The sequence below is a fragment of the Leucoraja erinacea genome, chromosome 28, assembly GCF_028641065.1.
Source record: "Leucoraja erinacea ecotype New England chromosome 28, Leri_hhj_1, whole genome shotgun sequence".
Taxonomy (NCBI): domain Eukaryota; kingdom Metazoa; phylum Chordata; class Chondrichthyes; order Rajiformes; family Rajidae; genus Leucoraja; species Leucoraja erinaceus.
In genome coordinates, this window is record NC_073404.1 from 16,984,147 (window position 1) to 17,007,912 (window position 23,766).

General features: G+C 42.8%; 1 protein-coding gene across 1 annotated transcript in view; it reads right to left on the reverse strand.

Annotated features, from left to right (window-relative positions):
- Positions 1-5,886: 5,886 nt before the first annotated feature.
- The window catches only part of LOC129710706 (RNA-binding protein FUS-like), a 31,696-nt gene continuing 13,816 nt past the window's right edge, over positions 5,887-23,766 (reverse strand). The window contains exons 4-16 of the mRNA XM_055657877.1: positions 22,878-22,968; positions 22,688-22,793; positions 19,947-20,059; positions 17,712-17,862; positions 12,868-12,902; positions 11,586-11,618; positions 10,678-10,784; positions 10,464-10,593; positions 7,328-7,414; positions 7,143-7,224; positions 6,932-7,014; positions 6,651-6,750; positions 5,887-6,039 (exon numbers count right to left, since the gene is read on the reverse strand). Of these exons, the coding sequence (XP_055513852.1) occupies positions 6,000-6,039; positions 6,651-6,750; positions 6,932-7,014; positions 7,143-7,224; positions 7,328-7,414; positions 10,464-10,593; positions 10,678-10,784; positions 11,586-11,618; positions 12,868-12,902; positions 17,712-17,862; positions 19,947-20,059; positions 22,688-22,793; positions 22,878-22,968 (1,158 nt within the window). The 3' untranslated portion in view covers positions 5,887-5,999. The remainder of the gene's footprint in view (positions 6,040-6,650; positions 6,751-6,931; positions 7,015-7,142; positions 7,225-7,327; positions 7,415-10,463; positions 10,594-10,677; positions 10,785-11,585; positions 11,619-12,867; positions 12,903-17,711; positions 17,863-19,946; positions 20,060-22,687; positions 22,794-22,877; positions 22,969-23,766) is intronic.

The following is a 23,766-nucleotide window of genomic DNA, read 5'->3' on the forward strand; positions in this document are numbered from 1 at the left end:
GGAGAAAGATACGGATGATGGAATTGATGGCTTTGTGGCCAAGTTTGCGGCTGATACAAAGATTGGTGGAGGGAAAGGTAGTGTAGTTCGAGGATGTAACTAGTAGAGTGGATAAGGGAGAACCAGTGGATGTGTTATATCTGGACTTTCAGAAGGCTTTCGACAAGGTCCCACATAAGAGATTAGTGTACAAACTTAAAGCACACGGTATTGGGGGTTCAGTATTGATGTGGATAGAGAACTGGCTGGCAGACAGGAAGCAAAGAGTAGGAGTAAACGGGTCCTTTTCACAATGGCAGGCGGTGACTAGTGGGGTACCGCAAGGCTCAGTGCTGGGACCCCAGCTATTTACGATATATATTAATGATTTGGGCGAGGGAATTGAATGCAACATCTCCATGTTTGAGGATGACACGAAGCTGGGGGGCAGTGTTAGCTGTGAGGAGGATGCTAGGAAGCTGCAAGGTGACTTGGATAGGCTGGGTGAGTGGGCAAATGCATGGCAGATGCAGTATAATGTGGATAAATGTGAGGTTATCCACTTTGGTGGCAAAAACAGGAAAGTAGACTATTATCTGAATGGTGGCCGATTAGGAAAGGGGGAGATGCAACGAGACCTGGGTGTCATGGTACACCAGTCATTAAAAATAGGCATGCAGGTGCAGCAAGCAGTGAAGAAGGCGAATGGTATGTTAGCATTCATAGCAAAAGGATTTGAGTATAGGAGCAGGGAGGTTCTACTGCAGTTGTACAGGGTCTTGGTGAGACCACACCTGGAGTATTGCGTACAGTTTTGGTCTCCTAATCTGAGGAAAGACATTCTTGCCATAGAGGGAGTACAGAGAAGGTTCACCAGACTGATTCCTGGGATGTCAGGACTTTCATATGAAGAAAGACTGGATAGACTCGGTTTGTACTCGCTAGAATTTAGAAGATTGAGGGGGGATCTTATAGAAACTTACAAAATTCTTAAGGGGTTGGACAGGCTAGATGCAGGAAGATTGTTTTCGATGTTGGGGAAGTTCAGAACAAGGGGTCACAGTTTAAGGATAAGGGGGATATCTTTTAGGACCGAGATGAGGAAAACATTTTTCACAGAGAGTGGTGAATCTCTGGAATTCTCTGCCACATAAGGTAGTTGATGCCAGTTCGTTGGCTATATTTAAGAGGGAGTTAGATGTGACCCTTGTGGCTAAAGGGATCAGGGGGTATGGAGAGAAGGCAGGTTCGGGATACTGAGTTGGATGATCAGCCATGATCATATTGAATGGCGGTGCAGGCTCGAAGGGCGGAATGGCCTACTCCTGCACCTATTTTCTATGTTTCTATGTAGCGGAAATCTGCAAGTTTAAGCAGGAAGTGAGAGTGGGCAGAGAAGTGGCAGATGGATTGCAGCTTAGCCAAGTGTGCGGTCATTCACTTTGGTAGCGGGGATAAATGCGTAAACTATTTTCTAAACGGGAAGAGGATTCAGAAGTCGAAGATGCAAAGGGACTTGGTAGTGCTGGATTCCCAAATGGTTCATTTGCAGGTTGAATTGGTAAGGAATGTGATGTACATGACGAGAACATAAAAGCAGTGAAATAATACTGAGGCTTTAGGGGCACCGATCAGACTGCCTTTGCAGCATTGTGGGCAGTTTTGGGCCCCATATCGAGTAGGAATGAGCTGGCAGTGACGGGTTTATGAGTAATCCCAGGGATGACTGGGTTAACGTATGGTGAAAGGTTGACAGCTCAAGGCCTGTACTTGCTTAAGGGGAAGGACGAATTTCATTGAAACTTAACAAATAATGAAAGGCCTTGATATAATGAATGCGGGTGAGAATAAGATAAGATACATTTATTGTCATTTGGACCCCTTGAGGTCCAAACGAAATGCCGTTTCTGCAGCCATACATACAAACACATAGACCCAAGACACAACATAATTTACATAAACATCCATCACATTACTGTGATGGAAGGCCAAATAAACTTATCTCTCCACTGCACTCTCCCCCCCTCCCCCCCCCCGATGTCAGAGTCAAAGTCAAAGCCCCCGGCTGGCGATGGCAATTGTCCCGCGGCCATTCCAAGCCGCGCGGGGTGGTGATGTCAGGCCCCGCTCCAGGAGCTCTTCAACCCCGCAACTCGGGCGGGGGAAGTCGCCGTTGCGAGAGCCCTGAAAAGCGGTCTCCCTCCAGGGAGCCGTGGGCTTCCGGTGCCGCCGTCCACAGACCTGCCGTTGGAGCCTCCGACTCTCCGGTCGGGCCGCAGCAGCAGCAGCGCTCCTCCACCGCTCCACCCACTCCGGACTCGGCCAGCCCCGCGACGGCGACGGTGAGTTGTAGCACCAGAGTCCCCGGTCTTCTGTTGGAGGCCGCTCCTCGTTGCAGCCCCAACGACAACGGAAACCCGACGAGAAAAGGTCGGGGTCTCCAGTGCAGGGAGAGATTTCAAAAGTTTCCCCCCCTCCTCCACCCCACCCCCCACACACACACCCCAACAAAAAAATAACAAAAACTACATTAAAACACAGACAGAAAAATAATAAAACGCGGACAGACTGCAGAGGCCGCTGCTGGCCAGAGCCGCGCCGCCCACCGGATGTTTCCACTAATGCGAGAGTCTAGGACTAGATGACAGAGCCTCAGAGGGAAATAACATACCTTGAGAAAGGAGGTGTGAATCTGTGGAATCCATTGCCACAGACAGCTGTGGAGTCCGTCTTTGGGTATTTTTTAAAGTGGAGATAGGTTATTGATTAGGAAGGGTGTGAAAGGTTAGATCAATCAGCCATGATTGAGTGACTGTGTAGACATGATGGACTGAATGGCTTTATTCTATTCCTGAGTTATGAGGGGCAGTTGAGAGAAAATAACGTGTGCATATGGGAGTGCAGGGGGAAGGAAAACCAGAGTTAATGGGACTATTAGGTTTGTTCCTCTGGCAGGCTCAAGGATGTGATGGGCAGAATACATCCTCTTTGGAAGATAAACCACCAGATCATGTGCCCGCAGAAAACACAAACGCAGCTATTACATGTGGTAGACAGTTGAGACAAACTCATCCTCTCTCTCACTCGAGCAGTCATTCATCTTATCTTTGATTGCCTTTAATTGTTAATAGTCTTGCTGGTAAGTCTTGCTGAAATCCCTTCAGGCAAACCGGTACACTCATACAAAATCCCCGCCCTACTAATTTACATGGGTCACAGCAGGAATCTTTATTACAGATGTTTATTTCATTATTTTCCTCCTTTAATAAATACAACTATAGATAACACTTGGCAGAAGGCCAAACTGACCTGCACTGCATTTGTTAGCATCTTAGAAATGTAAAGTGCAGAAACCAGGGTTTTCAATCCAAATTGTCCATGTGCAGATGAAACTCATAGTACTTCAATGGCTTTCCATTGGAGAATGTGCTTTCACTACTACTACCAGATTGTAACAATAAAACAGGGGATAGTCAATTTGTCTAAATATATTTAACAGTTTGCCAACCTCACGTACTCCCTCGTACTGATTTAATCCTATCCAGTGACTGAATAAAACCTATGGTAGAATATATTGCAGACAGATTAAGAATAAAGACGTCCACAAGGTAAAATTATTTTGAATTACCTCGAACAGCAGGACATAGTAAAGGCTAAAATATCCAACTCCCTATTGGACTATGCATAAATTAAGGCTATGTATCACTGTTCATTACGCCACAGTACACAGTCACCCTCCACCTACAGGAGGTTTAACGAACTGCGTCCTCCACCAAGTATTCTTGAATGTCAATTCAATCTTTAGGACACTGCATTAAACTATTCAAGAGCTTCAATCATAATAGGCGACTCTTACCACACGGTATAAATGACCCACACCACGGTTGTACATTTGAGATCAGGTTATTCATCTACTCACAAAAAAACAGTATTCTGTCAAGACACAAGCACTAATTGTTCAACTTTACCATTCCTTTGAGATACAAAAGTAAATCCACTCAGTTTCTGGGTCTGGCACAAATTGTCAACACTAATAAAATGTATTCTAGACCACTGGAAAAAAATTACCCTTTCCGATAAAACAGTTTATAAAACCAAACCTTATTAAACGATGTATCAATACTGACCAAACCCTCAGGTTCTGTAATGCTGCACCACTCAGTGTGTCTCATTTGAAAAAAAAAACAATACATCAATTACAGCTTCAGTTATTTTTTGTCCCACTTAAACAATATGTAATGCTGTGAACAGAACAAAATGAGTTACAATGTGCGCATAATACATTAACTCAATGGGCATACAATCTGCAGTGAGCTAACTAATTTCCTCCCTTCACAGGCCCCCTAACCCTTTTCAAAGCAATCCTTAAATGTCAGTCTTTTTCAATAAATTAATGCCATCAAATGAAACCACAAGCCATGCATTACAGCACCAATTGTTTAATAAAAAATAAATAAATTTATAGCCAGAACGGGCCAGTTTAATAAATCTTTTCTAATAGAACCAGAAGACGACTATGGCATCAAAAAGGATGGAGCAAAGAACTTAAATTCTCCAAAAACATTAGTGTTTTCCAATCATGGAATGCAGTTTCCAACCCGAAAGGGCCTGGCCCACTTACGTGTCCTTGGCGCGCAAATTACGCGACCTCGTGGACGCGTTGAGGCGCACAGGCATCGTATGGCCGTGCGGGGTCAGTCCCACTGAGAAGCACGGAGGGGTATGGAGTTGTATGCGATATCGCGCGGGGCTCCGAAATTTTTGCAGCGAACAATATCGGCGAGAAATCCCAGGCTCCCGATGTAAAGTTCAGCGCCGCTGCCCGCGGCTGGCCACTCCACAGTCCTGCAGCTCCGCTATGTTTTTTATCGGCGGACTCAGCATTCCGGAGCTCCAGCGCGGCGACCCGGGCAAGGCATCGCCCGCTCCACGATAGCGCGGTGCCACTGCCGAAGCAGATGTTCTGGCCGGTCCCCTCAGGAAACGCCACTCCAGGCCTGCTGGTATGCCGCGAGGATGGGTCGAAGGTGCTGGCCGGAGAAACGCCGCCTCTCTAACCAGGTAGGGACCCTGAAAAGCAGTTTCCCCCTTTCCCCCCCCCACCTAAAAAAGACCAAAGCTCCAGAAACAAAACACTTTAACTCACTAAAAATTAAAAAAAGAGGTGAAAAAACAGACAGCTGCAGGCTGGTTTTACTTCTAGTCGGTCATATACATTACAAATTTGGTCATGCAAGCCGTCTTAAATGACCACCTAAACTGTCATTTAGCAACATAAAAAGCTGCCTAGGTTGCCCGGTTGGCAACAGGGAAAAAAAAAGTTAAGTGAGAGCCCTGGTACAGTCCATTTCATTTGGTCTGTTCTGAAGGCAGCGACTCAAATACTCACACTCAATCGATCCCGACAGTGAAGCCCAGGCACGGAAGGTGTGTGGCTGTGCCGGTGGCTTTGCGCAGGATGCGATACAGCTGGAGCTCGGCACTCGGCCCTGCTCGGGCGCTCGGCAGTTCCGCAATTGCAGCCACCAGAGCAGGCCTTCTTGTGTCCTTGCATCACCATGCCTGGACACCTCGGGCCCGAGAGGTATCGGAGGTAAAGGAAGTCAGTGGGCCGAATGACTACAGGGGAAAGAAAAAAAAGAAAAGAAAAAAGGAAAAAAAGCACCTGCAGGCCGGATGGTTTCAGGTTACGGCCCGCATTCGGCCTCCGGAGGCTGTAGGTTGCCGACCCCTACACTAGTCCATTATTAAAACTCAAGACCAAATTTCAACCGAATGTACTGTGGTCACATTTTCAGTTTATGAATCCCTCTATACAGAAACGTGGGAGATACTACCCCAGCCAACAGCATGAACCACAGTTGTTATGATCCAATCATAGTCAAGGACAAGTCAACACACAGGCAATTTATTAAAAATTCAGTTTAATCTTCATCTTCAAATACATACTGTGAAAAAGTACATTACATTGTATCAATGTTAAAGCACCACTAAAGAAAAAACTTGTTCCCAGGATGCTTTCAGTAAGGCCTGTCACGTCGATCAGATCTGTAATCGCTTCTGAAATTAAAAAAAAAGTTTAAATTTTCTTCCACTTCAAAAAAAATAACTTGGCAACAAAGTTCTAGAGTTAGGCTTACAACAATAATTTCAAACTTATCAATGAATCATTAACTGCCTCTCCACACATACTGCCTGAACTGTGTTACTGAGCCCCATCATTTGAGATTTTTATTTGCAGAAGATCTATTTTGTTAAAGCCAAAATGTATTGTCCATTCCCAATTGAAGGTGATAGCAAGCCACCTTAAACCACCAACCCCCCTCACAATATAAATAAACAGAGTTCCAGAATTTAACCTAACAATATTTAAATCAAGGATTATGCTTGAGGGAACCTGAAAGTATGATGTTTCCATGCCCCGTATTTGCTGCCCCCAAAATCTGGCTTTGCTTTTCATTAAAACCCACAAATATTTAAGCTTTAGAAATGAAACGGCAAACCTGCATTAACATGCAGCATTAGACCAAAAGCATGCACAAAAAAAACCAGGATGTTACAGAATAACTGAATAGTAAAGACATGCGTATTTCATGAAGAGACTTGGCACGGGATTTTAGGGATGGAAGAGAAGAGGAAAAATTACTTTAAAATCATATGTATTTGTTTACCTTCCACCACCCATTTTTCCAGAACCACCAAAACCACGATCGCCGCCTCTACCTCCACGGTAACCCCCACGGCCTCTGAATCCACCTCTGCCTTGATGTTCTAGAGAAAATATATACATTTTAAATCATGGATGTTTCAAAACACCCACTATTCAAATAAAGCCAAATGACATGACACAAATTACAACCTGCCAATCAAACAACCCAAGTGCTCAACTTAAGACTAATATTTTTCTTGTACACAAATACCCCATTTCCCAACTTCATCCTGTAATACATACCACCACCTCCGCCGCCATCTACTCTGGGCGTTTTGCACTGGTTGCATTCATTTCTCCACGCAAAGTTGACATTACCACACGTTCTAGAAAAGAACATTTTTAAACGTCTGGATAGCTGAGACGACAAGAGTATCAATTCAATTATTCACAACGCAAGCCAGGTCATCAATATGAAGCCAATGCAAATGTTAAAACTTCCAACACAACTTACTGATTTGGGCAAGTCCAATCATCACCTCTTGGACCACCGCCACCCTGAAAGCCACGACCGAATCCTCTACCCATCTGGCCACCTACAAATAAAGTTTGCCATCATTAATCTTCATCTAAAATTTAGCTTATTGCCATTTGTAAAATCAGTCCCCATCTCCCCCTCCCCAAAAAAAACAGAAATACCTCCTCGTCCACCTCGGCCACCCTGTGCGAACTCTGATCGCCTCGTTGCGAAGGAAACTTTTAGTATGTTTCCATGGAATTCCTTTCCTGAAATAGTTGCATTGACAATCACTTCAGCAGAGCTATCAAAAATGACGATAAGCTTAACGTACATTAAAATTGGTATTTTCATCAGCTGCAACTCTTTGCAAATTAGTATTGACTCCAGTTGCAAACTTTTGCACCTTAGAGAGACATAATAAAGCTGATCACTAATGGCATCACTATTTCATTTATACGATTCATAAATGGCAAGCTTCTAAGGAAGAGCGTTAAAAATATATTAAAAAAGCGTTAAAAATATATATACTTTTGGAGCAAATTCTTAACATAGCCACAGACTCCGGTTATGGTCCCTTGACCCATCGTTGCTTCATATCTTGGAAACATAGAAAATAGGTGCAGGAGCAGACCATTCGGCCCTTCGAGCCAGCACCGCCATTCATTGTGCTCATGGCTGATCGTCCCCTATCAATAACCCGTGCCTGCCTTCTCTCCATATCCCTCGACTTCACGAGCTCTATCTAACTCTCTTAAATCCATCGAGAGACTTGGCCTCCACTGCCCTCTGTGGCAGGGAATTCCATAAATTCACAACTCTCTGGTGAAAAAGTTTTTTCTCACCTCAGTCTTAAATGACCTCCCCTTTATTCTAAGACTGTGGCCTCTGGTTCTGGACTCGCTCAACATTGGGAACATTTTTCCTGCATCCAGCTTGTCCAGTCCTTTTATAATTTGATATGTTTCTATAAGATCCCCCTCATCCTTCTAAACTCCAGTGAATACAAGCCTAGTCTTTACAATCTTTCCTCATATGACAGTCCTGCCATCCCAGGGATCAATCTCGTGAACCTATGCTGCACTGCCTCAATCACAAGGATGTCCTTCCTCAAATTAGGAGACCAAAACTGTGCACAACACTCCAGATGTGTCCAGATCTTCTGGACTAATCTTCTGGAATTTTTTGAAGATGTAACTAGGAAAATGGACAAGGGAGAGCCAGTGGATGTAGCCGTACCTGGACTTTCAGAAAGCATTTGATAAGGTCCCACATAGGAGATTAGTGGGCAAAATTAGGGCACATGGTTTTGGGGGCTAAAGTGCTGACATGGATAGAGAAGTGGTTGGCAGACAGGAAACAAAGAGTAGGGATTAACGGGTCCCTTTCACAATGGCAGGCAGTGACTAATGGGGTACCGCAAGGCTCGGTGCTATTTACAATATACATCAATGATTTGGATGAAGGGAATTCATTAGCAAAAGTAACATTAGCAAATTTGCAGATGACACAAAACTGGGTGGCAGTGTGAACTGTGAGGAGGATGCTATGAGAATGCAGGGCGACTTGGACAGGTTGGGGGAGTGGGGAGTGATGCATGGCAGATGAAGTTTAATGCGGATAAATGTGAGGTTATCCACTTTGGGAGCAAAAACAGGAAAGCAGATCTAAAGGGCGTCAAGTTGGGAAAAGGGGAAGTACAACGGGATCTGGGGGTCCTTGTACATCAGACTATGAAAGTACGCATGCATGCAGCGAATGGCATGTTGGCCTTTATAACAAGAGGAATCGAATGTAGGAGCAAAGAGGTCCTTCTGCAGTTGTGAGACCACACCTGGAGTATTGTGTGCAGTTTTGGTCCCCTAATTTGAGGAAGGACATTCTTGCTATTGAGGGAGTGCAGCATAGGTTGACAAGGTTATTTCCCGGGATGGCGGGACTGTCATATGCTGAGAGAATGGAGCAGCTGGGCTTGTACACTCTGGAGTTTAGAAGGATGAGAGGATATCTTATTGAAACATATAAGATTGTTAAGGGCTTGGACAGTCTAGAGGCAGGAAACGAGTTCCCGATGTTGGGGGAGTCCAGAACCAGGGGCCACAGTTTAAGAATAAGGATTAAGATATTTAGAACGGAGACGAGAAAACACTTTTTCTCACAAGACAGTGGCGAGTCTGTAGAATTATCTGCCTCAGAGGGCGGTGGTGGCAGATTCTCTGGATGCTTTCAAGAGAGAGCTAGATAGGGCTCTTAAAAATAGCGGAGTCAGGGGATATGGGGAGAAGGCAGGAACGGTGTACTGATTTGGGATGATCTGCCATGATCACATTGAATGGCGGTGCTGATTCGAAGGGCCAAATGGCCTACTCCTGCACCTATTGTCTATAACTCAATCAGGCAAATCAAATCTGAAACCCTATTTATTTATTGTGAATAGCCAAAAGCTGTTAACGGTAATTTTCCATTGTGTAATGACTTAATTAACTGTATACCAGCCATCCAAAGATCACGTGGATTATTAAAAAAGATCACGTGGATTATTAAAAAAGATCACGTGGATTATTAAAAACCATTGTGGATTCAAACTACCAACCAGGACGGGCATATTGTACACCAAACTAAGTGCACTTGGGAGGTTAAAATAGCTGTCCTGATGCCTAGTTGGAATGGTTATTCATGGCCCAGGTTCTATTCTCTCAACAACACCCATTGAAAAAAGTGCCATATTTACTATTTTGTGGGGCAAATAAGACCAATTGCTTTCATAGCCAAAATCTGTTACAATTCATGCCTTGCCACTATAACATTTAGATATGGATTGCATTTTTAGCGCTAGCAATCAAAGGTACCCAATTGTCTATTGAACTGGCCCTGACCAATTTAACATCTCGAGTACAGGACATCCTGCCAGTTATATGCTGTTCTTTAAACCCCTGTACTGTTTCAAATCAAAGTTAGACTTAAAATCTGGCTGCTGAATCAGTCAAATTATAAGCCCAGCTGCCCCATTGATTTCAACAGTATGAATATAATGAGCAAATGCAAACACAGTGGAACTTCCAATTCTGTGCATACTGTATTTATTAGTGAAAAGTGTTTGTGAAAACCCAAGAGGTCTTTGATGACCAACAACTTTGGGGCAGGTAAAGTCACTTGCATTCAGAGGTCCTATGTCTCAGTAGGAACCTCAATAATGGAATACAGGGGCTTTTTACAAAACCAAGTGAGCTCCAGGGCCAACTGACTGGGAGTTTAACTGTCAGTGAGAGATTCTCCTACCATTTAGAATCTGCTCCCATTATATAAAAAATATCTTACCATCAAACCAATCAATTGCTGCTTTTGCTGAAGGAGGGTCATCAAAAGACACTGTCGCTTCACCTTTCAGTTTACCTGTCGCTTTATCAGTATAGAGGTTGATCATGATACTTCCAGTTTTCTTATTAATCTGCAAAATATAGACCGGTAAGTCATCACCCATCCACGTTCTTCCCATGAAAATGCAGGCAAAAGACAAGCATAATGTGCAAACCTTAATCACACCAATTTGCTTAAAGAACTCAGCAACTTGTTCAGTTGTTACATCCTCTCCCAGGCCCTGGACAAAAATGGTGTTGTTATCAGAGTTATCATCAGAAGCTGTGAACAAAAATACATGTTTATAGCTTTGCAAGCCCTTGCAGATACGTACAAAGTAGAAATTACATTGTCAGATCATTAGGAAATACTGAACAGTTAAAACTACTTTTCTATTGGAGCCCACAGCCATCCTATGACTGAAATCTAATGGCAACTGAATAATACCAAGACTGCCAGGATTGCACAGAATCACCATGCATTTCCTTGCAACACAGGAGCCATTCAGCCCATTGCTCAGCTCTCAGGACAAGCCCATCTACCATCTCTTCACTTATCTCCTTGCACCTTATTCTCTGAAGGAGTGTGCAGAATTATTGTTGTGGACCAGCCTCCTGGCAGTAAAAATTTTAAACTTGCTTGGAGTTAATGGCCACAGATACTTATACTTTATTAAGTAGGAGTTAGTACATGCACTCTACTCATAAATCTCTTTACTGCCTATTGTATTTGGCCTTGGCTTGATTGTATTTATGTAAAGTGTAACACAATTTGATTGGATTGCATGAAAAACAAAGCTTTTCATTATACCTCAACACACATGACAATAATAGACCTAAACCCAAACTAAGAAGGAAAACAGAAGTTAAGCTCCTAACTTACAGGGTAGTTGCATTTAAAAGCATTTTATTAATTTGTTGAAAACAAACGTTTGTAAACCAGTTTTAAGTTATATCATGTGGACAAGTGGCACCCACAAATGATCTAGATTAGATCGAGCAAATCATTGGTCATTTGTGGCATCTTTTATAGTCGGATATAGTTGAAATATCACTCATTAGCAGAATATTGAAGTCTGCCTACCAGGATTAGGGCCTTGTTCACGATCTCTTGAGCCTGCAAAGTGACAAAGTACAAGAGTTCTAAATAACACTAAAGTGTTAATGAAGCACATGTAGGAATATTCATGAATACAACAAAAAATCCTTCGTTGCTTTGGGAGCAATATTATCCACATCACTAAATTTGCTCCTCTTTTCTACCTTCAAGCCAAGAATCCATTTGCATTCTTGGCCACATACAGCCAGAGACTGGCACATTTCTCAGGGGTGTCAAAACCATCAACCTATTTATAACCTAATACAGTCATCACTACATTGGAGTTTACATGCAAAAATGATCTGCCCATTTAATGCAACAATTTGTATGGAATCAGCATTTTCAGTAGGTTTATCTTGCCAAACACTGCATCATCCAAGGGTACTATTAACTCTTGGCTTTACGACAGGCAACCTTCTTTACCTTCTGTACACATGGTGCACATTGATTCCCAGAAGATAACCGAAGAGAAAATTATTTATAATGGAGAACATTTCCCATTCCTGTCTTTGACGCTGGTCTGGGTGTAGGCGATGACTTGCACTTTAATTCTTATAGAACAGACAGTTAAGGAATATGTGTAGGAAAGAACTGCAGATCCTGATTTCAATCGAAGGTAGATACAAAATGCTGGAGTAACACAGCGGGACAGGCAGCTACAGGCAGTCTCGACCCAAAACATCACCCAATCTTTCTCTCCAGTGATGCTGCCTGTTCCATTGAGCTACTCTAGCATTTTGTGTCTACCAGCCAGTTAAAGAAGATTGATAAACAATGCTAGATAGTGTCACACAGCCAGCTTGGTTATCAGTTTCTTGATTTGTCCAAGTAATCTCTGCACGATACCAAATAACATCGTCTCGCAGTAAAAACACAAATTATTTCAGTTATGATCTATAAACCAGGCAATGAAGATAGATTTTATAGTAGTTCTGCCTACACATATTAACCGCAATTTTCAAAATGGCTCAAAATAGCAAAAGTGCTTTTGGTCAATTTACATAACAAGTTGAATATAGATTAAGTAATAGAGCCTTTAGAACACCAGTCGTAACAGTTTACAAATACAAAATCGTGAAAGGCTAATTTCTACCCCCCACCCTTTTGAAAGTGCAACTCACATTCCCTTGCTCACTCGAAGTTTCCAGGTTGTATGCACTCGCAGAAGTTAATGCTGAATGCTCCAATACTGCAATACGTGGAAATGGTGGCTTTATGGCACAAATGTCAGAATTTCACTAAAATAGTTCCAATACTCTCAACTTACCACCAAAATTATTGAAGCCACCACGGTCACCACCGCTGCAGAGGAAAAAATTGAAGAAATGATGCTTTCCTCATGCCAGTTACAAGTCGAAACAAAAAGGCTTTATCTTGATGATTCAAGGTCTAATTTATTGACCAATACTGACAAACACTTGTTCATCATTGCTGGCACAACTGTTATTCAAAAATCTTCCATCATTAACTGTTCACAAAAATCTTCACTTCAAGATTTGATGTAGATTTAGGGTCTTAGTTCTCAGGAAAAGTACAACTCTTTAATAATTTGAAGTGCCATTGAGGTGTCCCTGCCATTTAACTTTTAGTAAAAAGGTTTCATTGAATTAAGGCAAGCTTGTCTATTAGCCAATTTTTTGTAACAGTCCAAAGCTACTAAAACTGCTTTATTGTAATTTAAGTTTTTGCAGCTTCAGAAACCAAAAGGTGTGCACAATGCACGAGCTTCATTTAAGAGGTCGAGAATTAGTTCATTCGCTCTGAAACCTGTGGCGCACAAAATGCAGAGCAAGTTAACACAGAACAAATTTTAATAAATCGTACTACAAATATGTAGATAACCACATGTATTTAAAATGTAGATGCGTGTATGGTAATACTTAGTACAATAGATTGAAAGGGAAACCCATCGTAGCAAAATCCAAGTCTTAACTTCAGTTAAGTTTCTTTTTCAAAATTAAACTGCACAAAAATGCCTCTTATGACCAAAGTTAACAGCTTTTCTTGCATTGACTAAGTGGTACTGTGCGAGCGTATCCATGCACAGCATACTTAAGCAAGAAATTTGGCAACTTTGGTCAGGTCACATCAGTGGCGAGACCAGATCAATAATTATATCAATAACTAGGAGAGACTGAACAAACTTCAATTGTTTTCTCTGGAGCATTGGAGGTTTAGATCTGAAAGAAGCATATGAGATTATAAGACATAGATAGGATAGACAGTCAAGAAACCTTTTCCCAGGTTAGAAATGTCAAAGATGAGAGGACATAGATTTAAGATCAGAGGGGGAAAATGTGCAGAGCAATTTATTTTAAAGAATGGTGGAGGACTGGAATGCGCTGCCAGGGGTGGTGATGGAAGCAGATACAATAGTAGAGTTTAAGAAATTTTTAGATTGGCAAATGGATATGTAGGGAATGGAGAAATCTGGATCACGTGCAGGCAGAGATTAATTTAATTTGGCATCAATGTCCTGCACAGACATTGTGCGCTGAAGGTCCTATTAATGTGATGCGCTGTATTGTTCTATAATAACCAACTAAAGTATTAAAATGTTCTTCCACATGCTATGAAATGTAGTATTTTTAAAATCCAAATATACAATAATTTCCAAAATCTCAAATGAGGTTAAAGATAAATAATGAGGTTAAGGAGCCAGTATAGATAATGTTATTGTGTTTAATTATAAAGCATAAATCATATTTCACCCTTTCCCTCGCCACAACCCATTACTCTGGCTCAGACAAGATGATATCTCTTGTTTATACAAAGTCAGCCCATCATGAAAATAGTTGTCGTCATCCTCGACAGAGTCAACAATTTGACCAGAAATATTACAGCATTCATTCCCTGCAAATCCAGGTAGACCAAATGAAGCTTTGCAGGTTTGCACCTCCACCAACTAAAAAAAAATCATGTCAATTGGAGCCATTTGCTTTAACGGATTATTGGTCAGTAAAACAAGATAATGCTGGAATTCGCCCCATAAAATTTATTAACCAAGGTCATACTATTAAATGGACCATCAAAAGATAAATCAGTTGACAATCTCAACATTTAGCCGTGGTGTTCGATCAACCATAAACATGTTGGCATCATGGATTTCCTAAATAATAGAACAGGAAATGCTTGAAGAACTCAACTAGTCAAGCAGCATAGAGAGACAGTCAATGCTTCAGGCCAATGATCCTTCATCAAACCCATGCCCGCTCTCTCCCTGAATGGATGCAGCTTTGCTTGCTGGATTCTCCCAGCATTTTGCTTTCGATTCAGATTTCCCACCAGTTTTTTTTTGCTCCAGTTTCCAGTCTTATTGGAAACTAGTCCACTTCAGGGAGGAAAAGAGAATTCTGAATACCGTGTTTTTCTGTATAGAAAATAACTTAGACCTTAGACATATTGAGGCAATTTATATTTTTTGGTAAAATGTTGCCTTTGGATGACTTCAAACCTCAATGTACAAGACCTTTTAAATAATATCCAGTTTTCTTGGGTCACCATTTTAAAATGTTCAAAAGCAAAGCATTTCTTATACAGGTGCACAACCTTTTATCCGAAAGCCTTGGGACCAGACACTTCTCGGATTTCGGAATTTTTCGGATTTCCGAATAGAAGATTTTTTAGCGTAAATTAGGTAGGTAGCGCGGGCGGCTTGAAAAGTCTGGAGCGGCTGCCTCCTCCCCGGAGACCGGGGAATCATTGCTTAAATGTTAGTCAGTTAGTTTGGAGGGATTTTATGTGGGGTGGGGGGGGGGGGGGGGGGGGGGGGAGATGAAGGGGCAAACTTTAATTCTTAGTCCCCTACCTGGTCGGAGAGGCGGGGAGCGGGCAATACCTTACCGGGTCGCCGTGCAGTAAGCTCCGGAGCGCTGTGGCCGCCGACTCACAACATCGCGGAGCTGGAGGCTGCGGGCGTCCAGCTGCGGGCGACGCCGGTTGGAGCTCCGACCCCGGCAACTCTACCCCTGGCTGCGCGGCGCTCCAAATCCAGCGCCGCCCGCGGCCGGACGCCCGCAGCCCAGCTCCGCGATGTTGGGAGTCGGCGGCGTCGCAGCGCTGGGATACCAGCGGGGAGCGGGCTATGTCTTACCGGGTCGCCGTGCGGTAAGCTCCGGAGTGCTGTGGCCGCCGACACACATCGCGGAGTTGGGGCTGCGGGCGTCCGGCCGCGGGCGGCGCTGGATTTGGAGCACCGCGCAGCCAGGGGTAGAGTTGTCGGGGTCGGAGCTACAACCGGCGCCGCCCGCAGCCCCCAGCTCCGCGATGTTGGGAGTCGGCGGCCACAGCGCTCCGGAGCTTACTGCACGGCGACCCAGTAAGGCATCGCCCGCTCCCCGCCTCTCCGACCAGGTAGGGACTAAGAATTAAAGTTTCCCGCTTCACACCCCCCCCCCCCCCACCACTCATAAAAGCCCTCCAAACTAACTGACTAACATTTAAGCAATGATTTACAGATGTTTAAGTGTCTCTCCGGGAGGAGGCAGCCGCTAGAGTAGTACAGACCTGGGTTGACCGTGGGTCGTTTCGGGTCAAGTTTGGCGCCAAACGCGAGCTTTGGCGTGCAGACGACATCCTGGAAAAAATGTCCGGTTTTCGGAGCTTTTCGGTTTCCGGAACTCCGGATAAAAGGTTGTGCACCTGTAGAACATTTTTACCTCTTATCCTTATTTCTGTCAAGTGCCAGAATTATAAAAATGCACTGCAGTCTTGGGAAAAAAGCACAGTAGAAACCAACATTCAAAATGTACAGTTCAACCAGTCAATTGTAATTAGGTGGGAGACAGATGATGCATTGTGAACCCACTCCCTCACAGTCAAAACTCAATAACTTTCCATTAGCCAAAGAGCAGGAACAATTTTAAGCACTTAAAATCCTAGTGAGTGATACGCAAAAGTAGTGATAGTCATAGTGATACAAATGGAATCCATCTGTACTTTTAACCAATATCTTAAATTGGTGACCAGTGATTTTTTTAAAATAGCAAAAATTGCCCAAAAAAAGGCAAATGTTCCAGCCACCACCAACACTTGAGATTAACACGAAAAGCACAGCGCTCTAGGTTATATACAATTGCCAGTGGAACCTGAAGTCATAATCACTTGACTTCTTACCAACAAAACATTTGTTTCCACTGCAAGGTTCAAGGTTCCACTGCCAAGAAACAGGAAGATGCCTATTTTAAGGGCTATCATTCTACTTTATTGCAGCTGCCATCATTAGCGATACATGAAACAGGACTGCAGGAGGGAAAGGATAATAAACTTAAGTCTTCAAATAGACAGCCAAATCATACAGTATCAATGTTACTAAAGGGCATTGACAACATTTACAAAATGAAGATGTAACTTTCTAAACAAAAATCCAACATGTTAAATTACCAATAACTGTGGCAGACCATGATGGGAAAATATCACCCAAATGGCATAACATTTGTTAGATTTTCCATAAATGTCAAATTAAGACTTCTGCTTCTAACCCAAAAAATGAATGGGCAAATTGAGGCATAAATCACAAGGGACAAGAAAGTTTGTGGACATAATGATTTTAATTTTATTACAGTAAATTAAATGGACCAGGCTGGGATGGTACAGGATATGTTATGGTCCAAACAAAAATGGGGTGCTCTTTATTAATATGGCTTCTTGTTTCAATGTGTTGCACTTACTCAAATTTGAATTGTATTTTAATCCATTCAGGTTATTAGAGAAAGGAAATAAAGATTACTGGCGACCTGCTAGCATACAATTCACCACCACACTGATCAAAGAATGCAAAGTAGATAAGCTTGAAAGCTTTTGATAACTGCTCTGTCACAATAGGCATTGAAAAATAATTAAGTAGTAGTCAGTCTAAATAAATGAAATGAATTATCAATAAAAGTGGATAATACCACAACCCTTCCCTGCATTCATCTGTGTAATATGCAGAGTTAATGAAGCTTTCCAGATTAAATTGTAAGAGAAAATATTGACTTTTACTTTGAAGAGAACACTTCGATTAACAACTTATGGTAAAAAGATTAACTAACAAACTGTATATAAAACAATGCCTAATGTCAAGGGGTCAAGAGATAGGCAAGTTTTGTTTAATGTTAAAGCAACACCTACCCCATTCTACCACGTCCCCCTCTATTGTCGGCATCATATCCACCTTGGCCATATCCACCACGACCTCTGCCGTCGTTTCCCTGCTGTCTGCCAAAGTTTCGGCTGTCATCTCCAAATTTACTCCTGCTTGGTCTTTCCTGCTCATAGTCATCTTAAGATGGGGAAGTAGAGAGATAGGCAGTAATAAAATTAATTTAGAACAAAATTGGTACGATTAACATAAATAAAAACTGGTTTTCAGATTCTCTTTGTTACATTTTCCACAACTTTCAATTATGCAGCGGAAAAGTACTCTCATGGATAATAATGTTGAAAAGTACTTCATTTTTTTACGCAACATGCTTGAGATTTCTTACAATGACAAGTAGCTACATCAAATGTATGCCAGCACAAATCAGGAGAACATCTTGCAGCATGCCTGTACATGGATTCCCTACCCTCCACAAGGTAATCAGGAGTTGACTGGACAGCAAGAAACTCTGCCAAACACTAAAGATATTACTAGGGAGAAGGTGTTTGGGAAGCTGAAAGGGCTGAAGGTAGATAATTCACCTGGACCGGAAGGACTGCACCCTAGGGCTCTGATAGAGGTGGCATTAGAGATTGTGGAGGCATTGATAGCGTTATTTCAGGAACCACTATAGTCGGGAGTGGTCCCAGATGGTCATAATCATACGTTATTAGCCAAGTATGTTTGCAATATACAAGGAATTTCATTTGCCAAACAGTCATACTGATAAAAAGCAACATAACACTCAAGATACAACTTAACATAAACATCCACCACAATGACTCCTCCACATTCCTCACTGTGATGGAAGGCGAAAAAAAGTTCAATCTCTTCCTTTCATTGTTCTCCCGTGGTCGGGGGCCTCGAGCCTTCCGTTGACAGGATGATCTTGACTGCCGTAGACGGCGGAGGGCCCTCCTCGTCGGGGCAATCAAGCTCCTGCATCAGGGGAGCAGGGTGGAAATCTCAGCTCCCCTGCGCCGGGCGATCTACCTCAGGTCGGGACTGGTTGAACCTTCTGCGTCATTGGAGCTCCCTACTCTGTCTTTACCCGAGACTGCAAGCTCCTCGATGGTAAAATCCAGGCAATGGATCGGCTCCGTTGGTAAGTCCACGCCCCGCGGTGGGGCTCAAAGTCAGTCCCGGGCAAGGCCACCAGCTCCACTATGTTAGGCCGCAGAGCGACTGGAGATACAACACGGAAAACAATCGCATCTCCAGCAAGGTAAGAGATTGAAAAAAAAGCTTCCCTCGACCCCCCCCCCCCCCTCCCCCACACGCCCTCCACATAAAACAAACCAGAGGACATCAACATAAACTTTTAAAACACACTAAAAATAACAATAAAAAAGACAAAAGGGCAGACAGACTGTTGGCGAGGCTGCCATCGCGGCGCTGCCCGGTGGTGATGATTGGAAAATTGACAATATTACAATATTGCCCCACTGCACAAAAAGGGAGCACGGCAGAACAGTGGAAACTAGAGGCTGGTTACAAGGCATTCATAAGGCCACATTTGGAATATTGTGAGCAATTTTGGGCACCATATTCGAAGAAGGATGTGCTGGCTCTGGGGAGAGTCTAGAGGAGGTTTACAAGAATGATCTCAGGAATGAGTAAGTTGACCTATGATGGGCATTTGACAGCACTGGGCCTGTACTTGCTGGGGTTTAGAAGAATGAGGGTGGACCTCATTGAAACATACAGAATAGTGAAAGGCTTGGATAGAATGAATGTGGAGAGGATGTTTCCACTAGTGGGAAAGTCTAGGACTAGAGGTCATAGCCTCAGAATCAATTGTTCTTTTAGGAAGGAGATGAGGAGAAAATTCTTTAGTCAGAGGGTGGTGAATCTGACGAATATTGCCACAGAGGGCCGTGGAAGCCAAGTCGGCAGATATTTTTTAAGGCACAGATAGATAAATTTGTGATTAGTACAGGTCAGAGGTTATGAGGAGAAGGAAGGAGAATGGGGTTAGGAGGGAGAGATAGATCAGCCATGAATGAATGGCAGAGTAGACTTGATGGGCCAAATGGCCTAATTCTACATCTGTTCTTTATGACCTTAAACTGGAGAACAGTAACACATCCTCCAAACATTTTTTACTATCCAACATGGAATACTTTCATTACCTACATAGCCCAGTATAAACAGTGCATTTCATTTTCCACTGCTCATCGTATCTAATTTTGCGCAGTCTTTCCTCAGGTACCTCACAAACTTACCTCCTGATCTCTGCTGGCCATAGCTCTCATGAGGTGGATGGTAAGAGGTTGAGTGGCTGTAACTTGGTTGACTTGACTGGTTACTATACTCTGTTTCTGATTTAGTGCCATAACTGTAAGAGAAGTAATCATTACATGGAAATGTGTCACAATGGAGCTCTAAATATCAAGTAGATACAAGTACTGCATCACTGCCCCAGTTGAGCAAAGCATGCCTAGCAGAAAAGTACAGAAGTTATCAAATTGTTCAGATTTATGGAGTATTATTCAAGAGCAGATTGAGGCCATCATCCATTCAAATTCTCCACATTTCCTGTTATTTACAAAAGCTGTGAAGTTTCAGTATGTCAGGCAGCAATAGATAAAAGTCTTAATGTTTCAACTTCCAGAAAGATTGTTTTTCCCTTCTTTGTACATATTGCCAGACCCAAATATTTCCATTAATTTGTACCAGGTTGCACATTAAATTGAGACAATTACTCCCTCGCACAATGGTCAAGGGGAAAAAAAAACAAAGCTGGCAATCATACCAACAAGGTAGGCAGCTAAGAGAATGAGATTTATGGGTAAAAAAAAAAGAGAAAAATTAAAGTAAAATGCAGCAGGGTACTCATATTCATGCAGGAAAAATAAACAATTGAGAATTTAAAGACATTCTAAGCATTTGAAGCCTTTTAAAATGGACACATTTAAACAAGTGCACAGTTATTGACTCAAGAATGCAGTGATCAAGGAAAACTAAATGCAGGAGGAAAGGGCCTGTCCCACTTAGGCGATTTTTCAGTGGACTTGTCGACGACTGCCAAGTTCGCATCACTCGTCTGACAAACCGGGAACTGGAACCGCGACCGTCAGAGTGGAACACACACACACACACACACACACACACACACATCACAAAGGTGGGGGCCAGGGAAACCGGGGGAGCGCTGTCTGAAATTCACAGGGTGCAAAGGTGATACAGACACACACCGCGATGAACAGGAAGGTTAAGACAGCTAGCACAGTGTACGGTAAGTCCTTTAAAAGAAGAGGGGGGGGGGGGGGGAGAAGAGAAGGAGTGTAGACACTTAAAAAGCCAGTCAACTTTTAATAAGCCAGGAATACACAGCTGTGAAGTAGGGCGGTTATTTAACATTACCAGTCAGTTGATTCTGAAAACTCGTGCTTACGTTTCCCCCCCCCCCCCCCCCAATGTACCAATGAAAATGCCCGGTCAGCAAAGGACATTAATTAAAACTACTTACGACGAAGTATAACTACATGACGACCCCACAACAACTGCACCTACGACTACAGGATTATCGATTTTCTCCAAGGCGACCAATTTTTGGTCGCAGAAAAATTGGAAAATTTGCGGCGACCATACTGAGGCCGCGACTAGTTCCCAGAATGCGGGAACTTCTCGCGACCATGAAGGAGACTCACCAGACCACCAGCGAACATGTAGCGACCATGTGGCGAGCACAGTCTCCTGCACTCGCCTAAAAAGTTGCCCAAGTGAGACAGGCCCTTAACTCAGTGGGTCAAGCAGCATCCTTGGAGAGCATGGGTAGGTGACATTTCAGGTCACAACCTGAAAAATCACCTATCCCTGCACTCCAGGGATGCTGTCTGACCTGCTGAGTTACTTCAGCACTTTTGTCTTTTTTTTGCGTAATAAAAGCAGTCTGCTCCAAACTTAGTAGCAGAAGTGTTGCTTAATGGATTGAAGTTTATTACACAAACCGCATCTAATTTTAAAAGAACATGAAATTCAATACAGTAAAGTTAGGAATACCAGAGTAAATAACACCTTGTAATTAATGCACGCAATCACTCAGGATTGTATAGGATAGGAACACAAAGTCTTCTGAAAATCAAGTGTACTACATCATGCTGTAGTTGCAGGATGAAGAATTACTTACTGTTTTAAGTTTGAGTCCTTGTTCTGCAGCTGCTCAAATTGGAAGTCAGGATTGGGAGGGCCAGGACTCATTCAACCCCATGATACAATAAGTCAATCAGGGGTTAAGTAGAATAAATTTGCCTAGGCTAAAATAAATTAGTTATTTACTTAAGTGTGGCATTAAAATGGCACAGGAAATTGGTATGGCAAGCTCTATAAACAATTTTGTAATGTATATATAAAGAGTTTATGTGGCTTGGTGACACAAACACTGGATGTGCTGTACATGAGTTCCTAAGAAAGAGGGGGGCTACACCTGATAAAACCATGTTTGGCTCAGTTGGGAAAATACAATGGGAGGGCTGCCTGTCCAGGAATTGTAAGCAGCAAGGGGCTTGGAATTCCACATGGGAGGAAGAGACACCTCTGAGGAATCCTGTCCCCACAATGGATTAGGCAGCCACTTTCAGAAGGCAGATTAGAGAATCCACAAAAGGATTTAGAGGACAAACAGCTTTAAAGTCACTGGTGGCTCTCGCCATAGGTAAATGGAAAGGCAGAGTATAGATTGCCACAGCCAGTGACAAGAGCATGAATGGGAAGCACATACCAATTAGAGATAGGGCATGATTTAATATGACAAATAAAACACGTGGGATATATGTGGAAACAATATGTTCCATTATATTTATCAATGCACCTCCCATTACTTGGCACACGGGATGTAAATGCCTGTACAATGGTAATCTTATTTGTTTCTCGCTGGGATCCAGGTAGTTTGAAGGGTTGAATTTTTTTTTTTGCCAACAACTGAAATATTGTTGGCACCAACTGATAAATCTTGAGACATTACCTGCTTGAGGAATCCGAAAATTGTCCATAATTTCTCTGCTGCTGTCCACGACTCTCATTTCCATAGCCTGGTCCATAACCTGATGGTGAAGTTTGAGAACTCACCCCTGCAACATAAAAATGAAAAAAATTACATTTATGTAGCTGTACTTTTAAAAGAAAACTACAGTGTAGACAAAAACATGATATACCTGACTGTGCTTGTCCATAACTTGAACCATACCCACTTTGGCCTTGTCCATATCCAGAAGCATCACCAGACTGCTCATAGCCACCATAACCCTTAGCAGAGAGATGCACAGTAGTTACAAAACTGTTTACTTACACATACCCACCTAATTACACTTCCTTCCCAAATGGGTATTCTGCTAAATCTCCATATTTGACATTATAACTTACCAGCACATATACTTTACCATACCTTGTGGATTTGTCTTTATTCCTCCTTTCTGAATAGACCTACTTCATAAATGTATAACTGCAGCTACTATAAATGCACTTGCATAAATTTTCAATGAAACCAGGCTCCAAAAGTCATCCAAGCTAATGTTTGTTGCAGTTAAAGGTTACTTTAAGCATGGATGCTGGATTCACATCCATGGGGGGGGGGGGGGGGGGGGGGGGGGGGGGAAGAGGGGAACCACAAGAGGGGGGAAATCATGATATAATATTGTTTAAAGAACAAATATTTAAAGTGCAATATGTCCCTCCGCATGTACAAAGCAAAATACGGAGCATGAAAGCTGTCATTATTATTCAGAGGCAGTAGAGTTGAGCTGAGAGAGTTATATAGCTCAGAAAGAGGCCCTTCAGCACAAATCATCCTTGCTGACCAAGTTGACCACATAAGATAGTTCTGTTTTGTTCCATTTTGCCCATTTCTCTCTAAAAATCATACCTTTCTAAATGTCGCTTAAACACAGCATCTGACAACCTGCTCACATATAACACCACCCTGTGCAAAAAGGTTACTTCTCGGGTCCCCTTAAACTCATTCAACTCAGGTTAAACCAGTAGCTGGATATGTTACACAAAGTTCTATTTGGTGGATTTTTAGAAGCCCATGGTAACAGATAGATG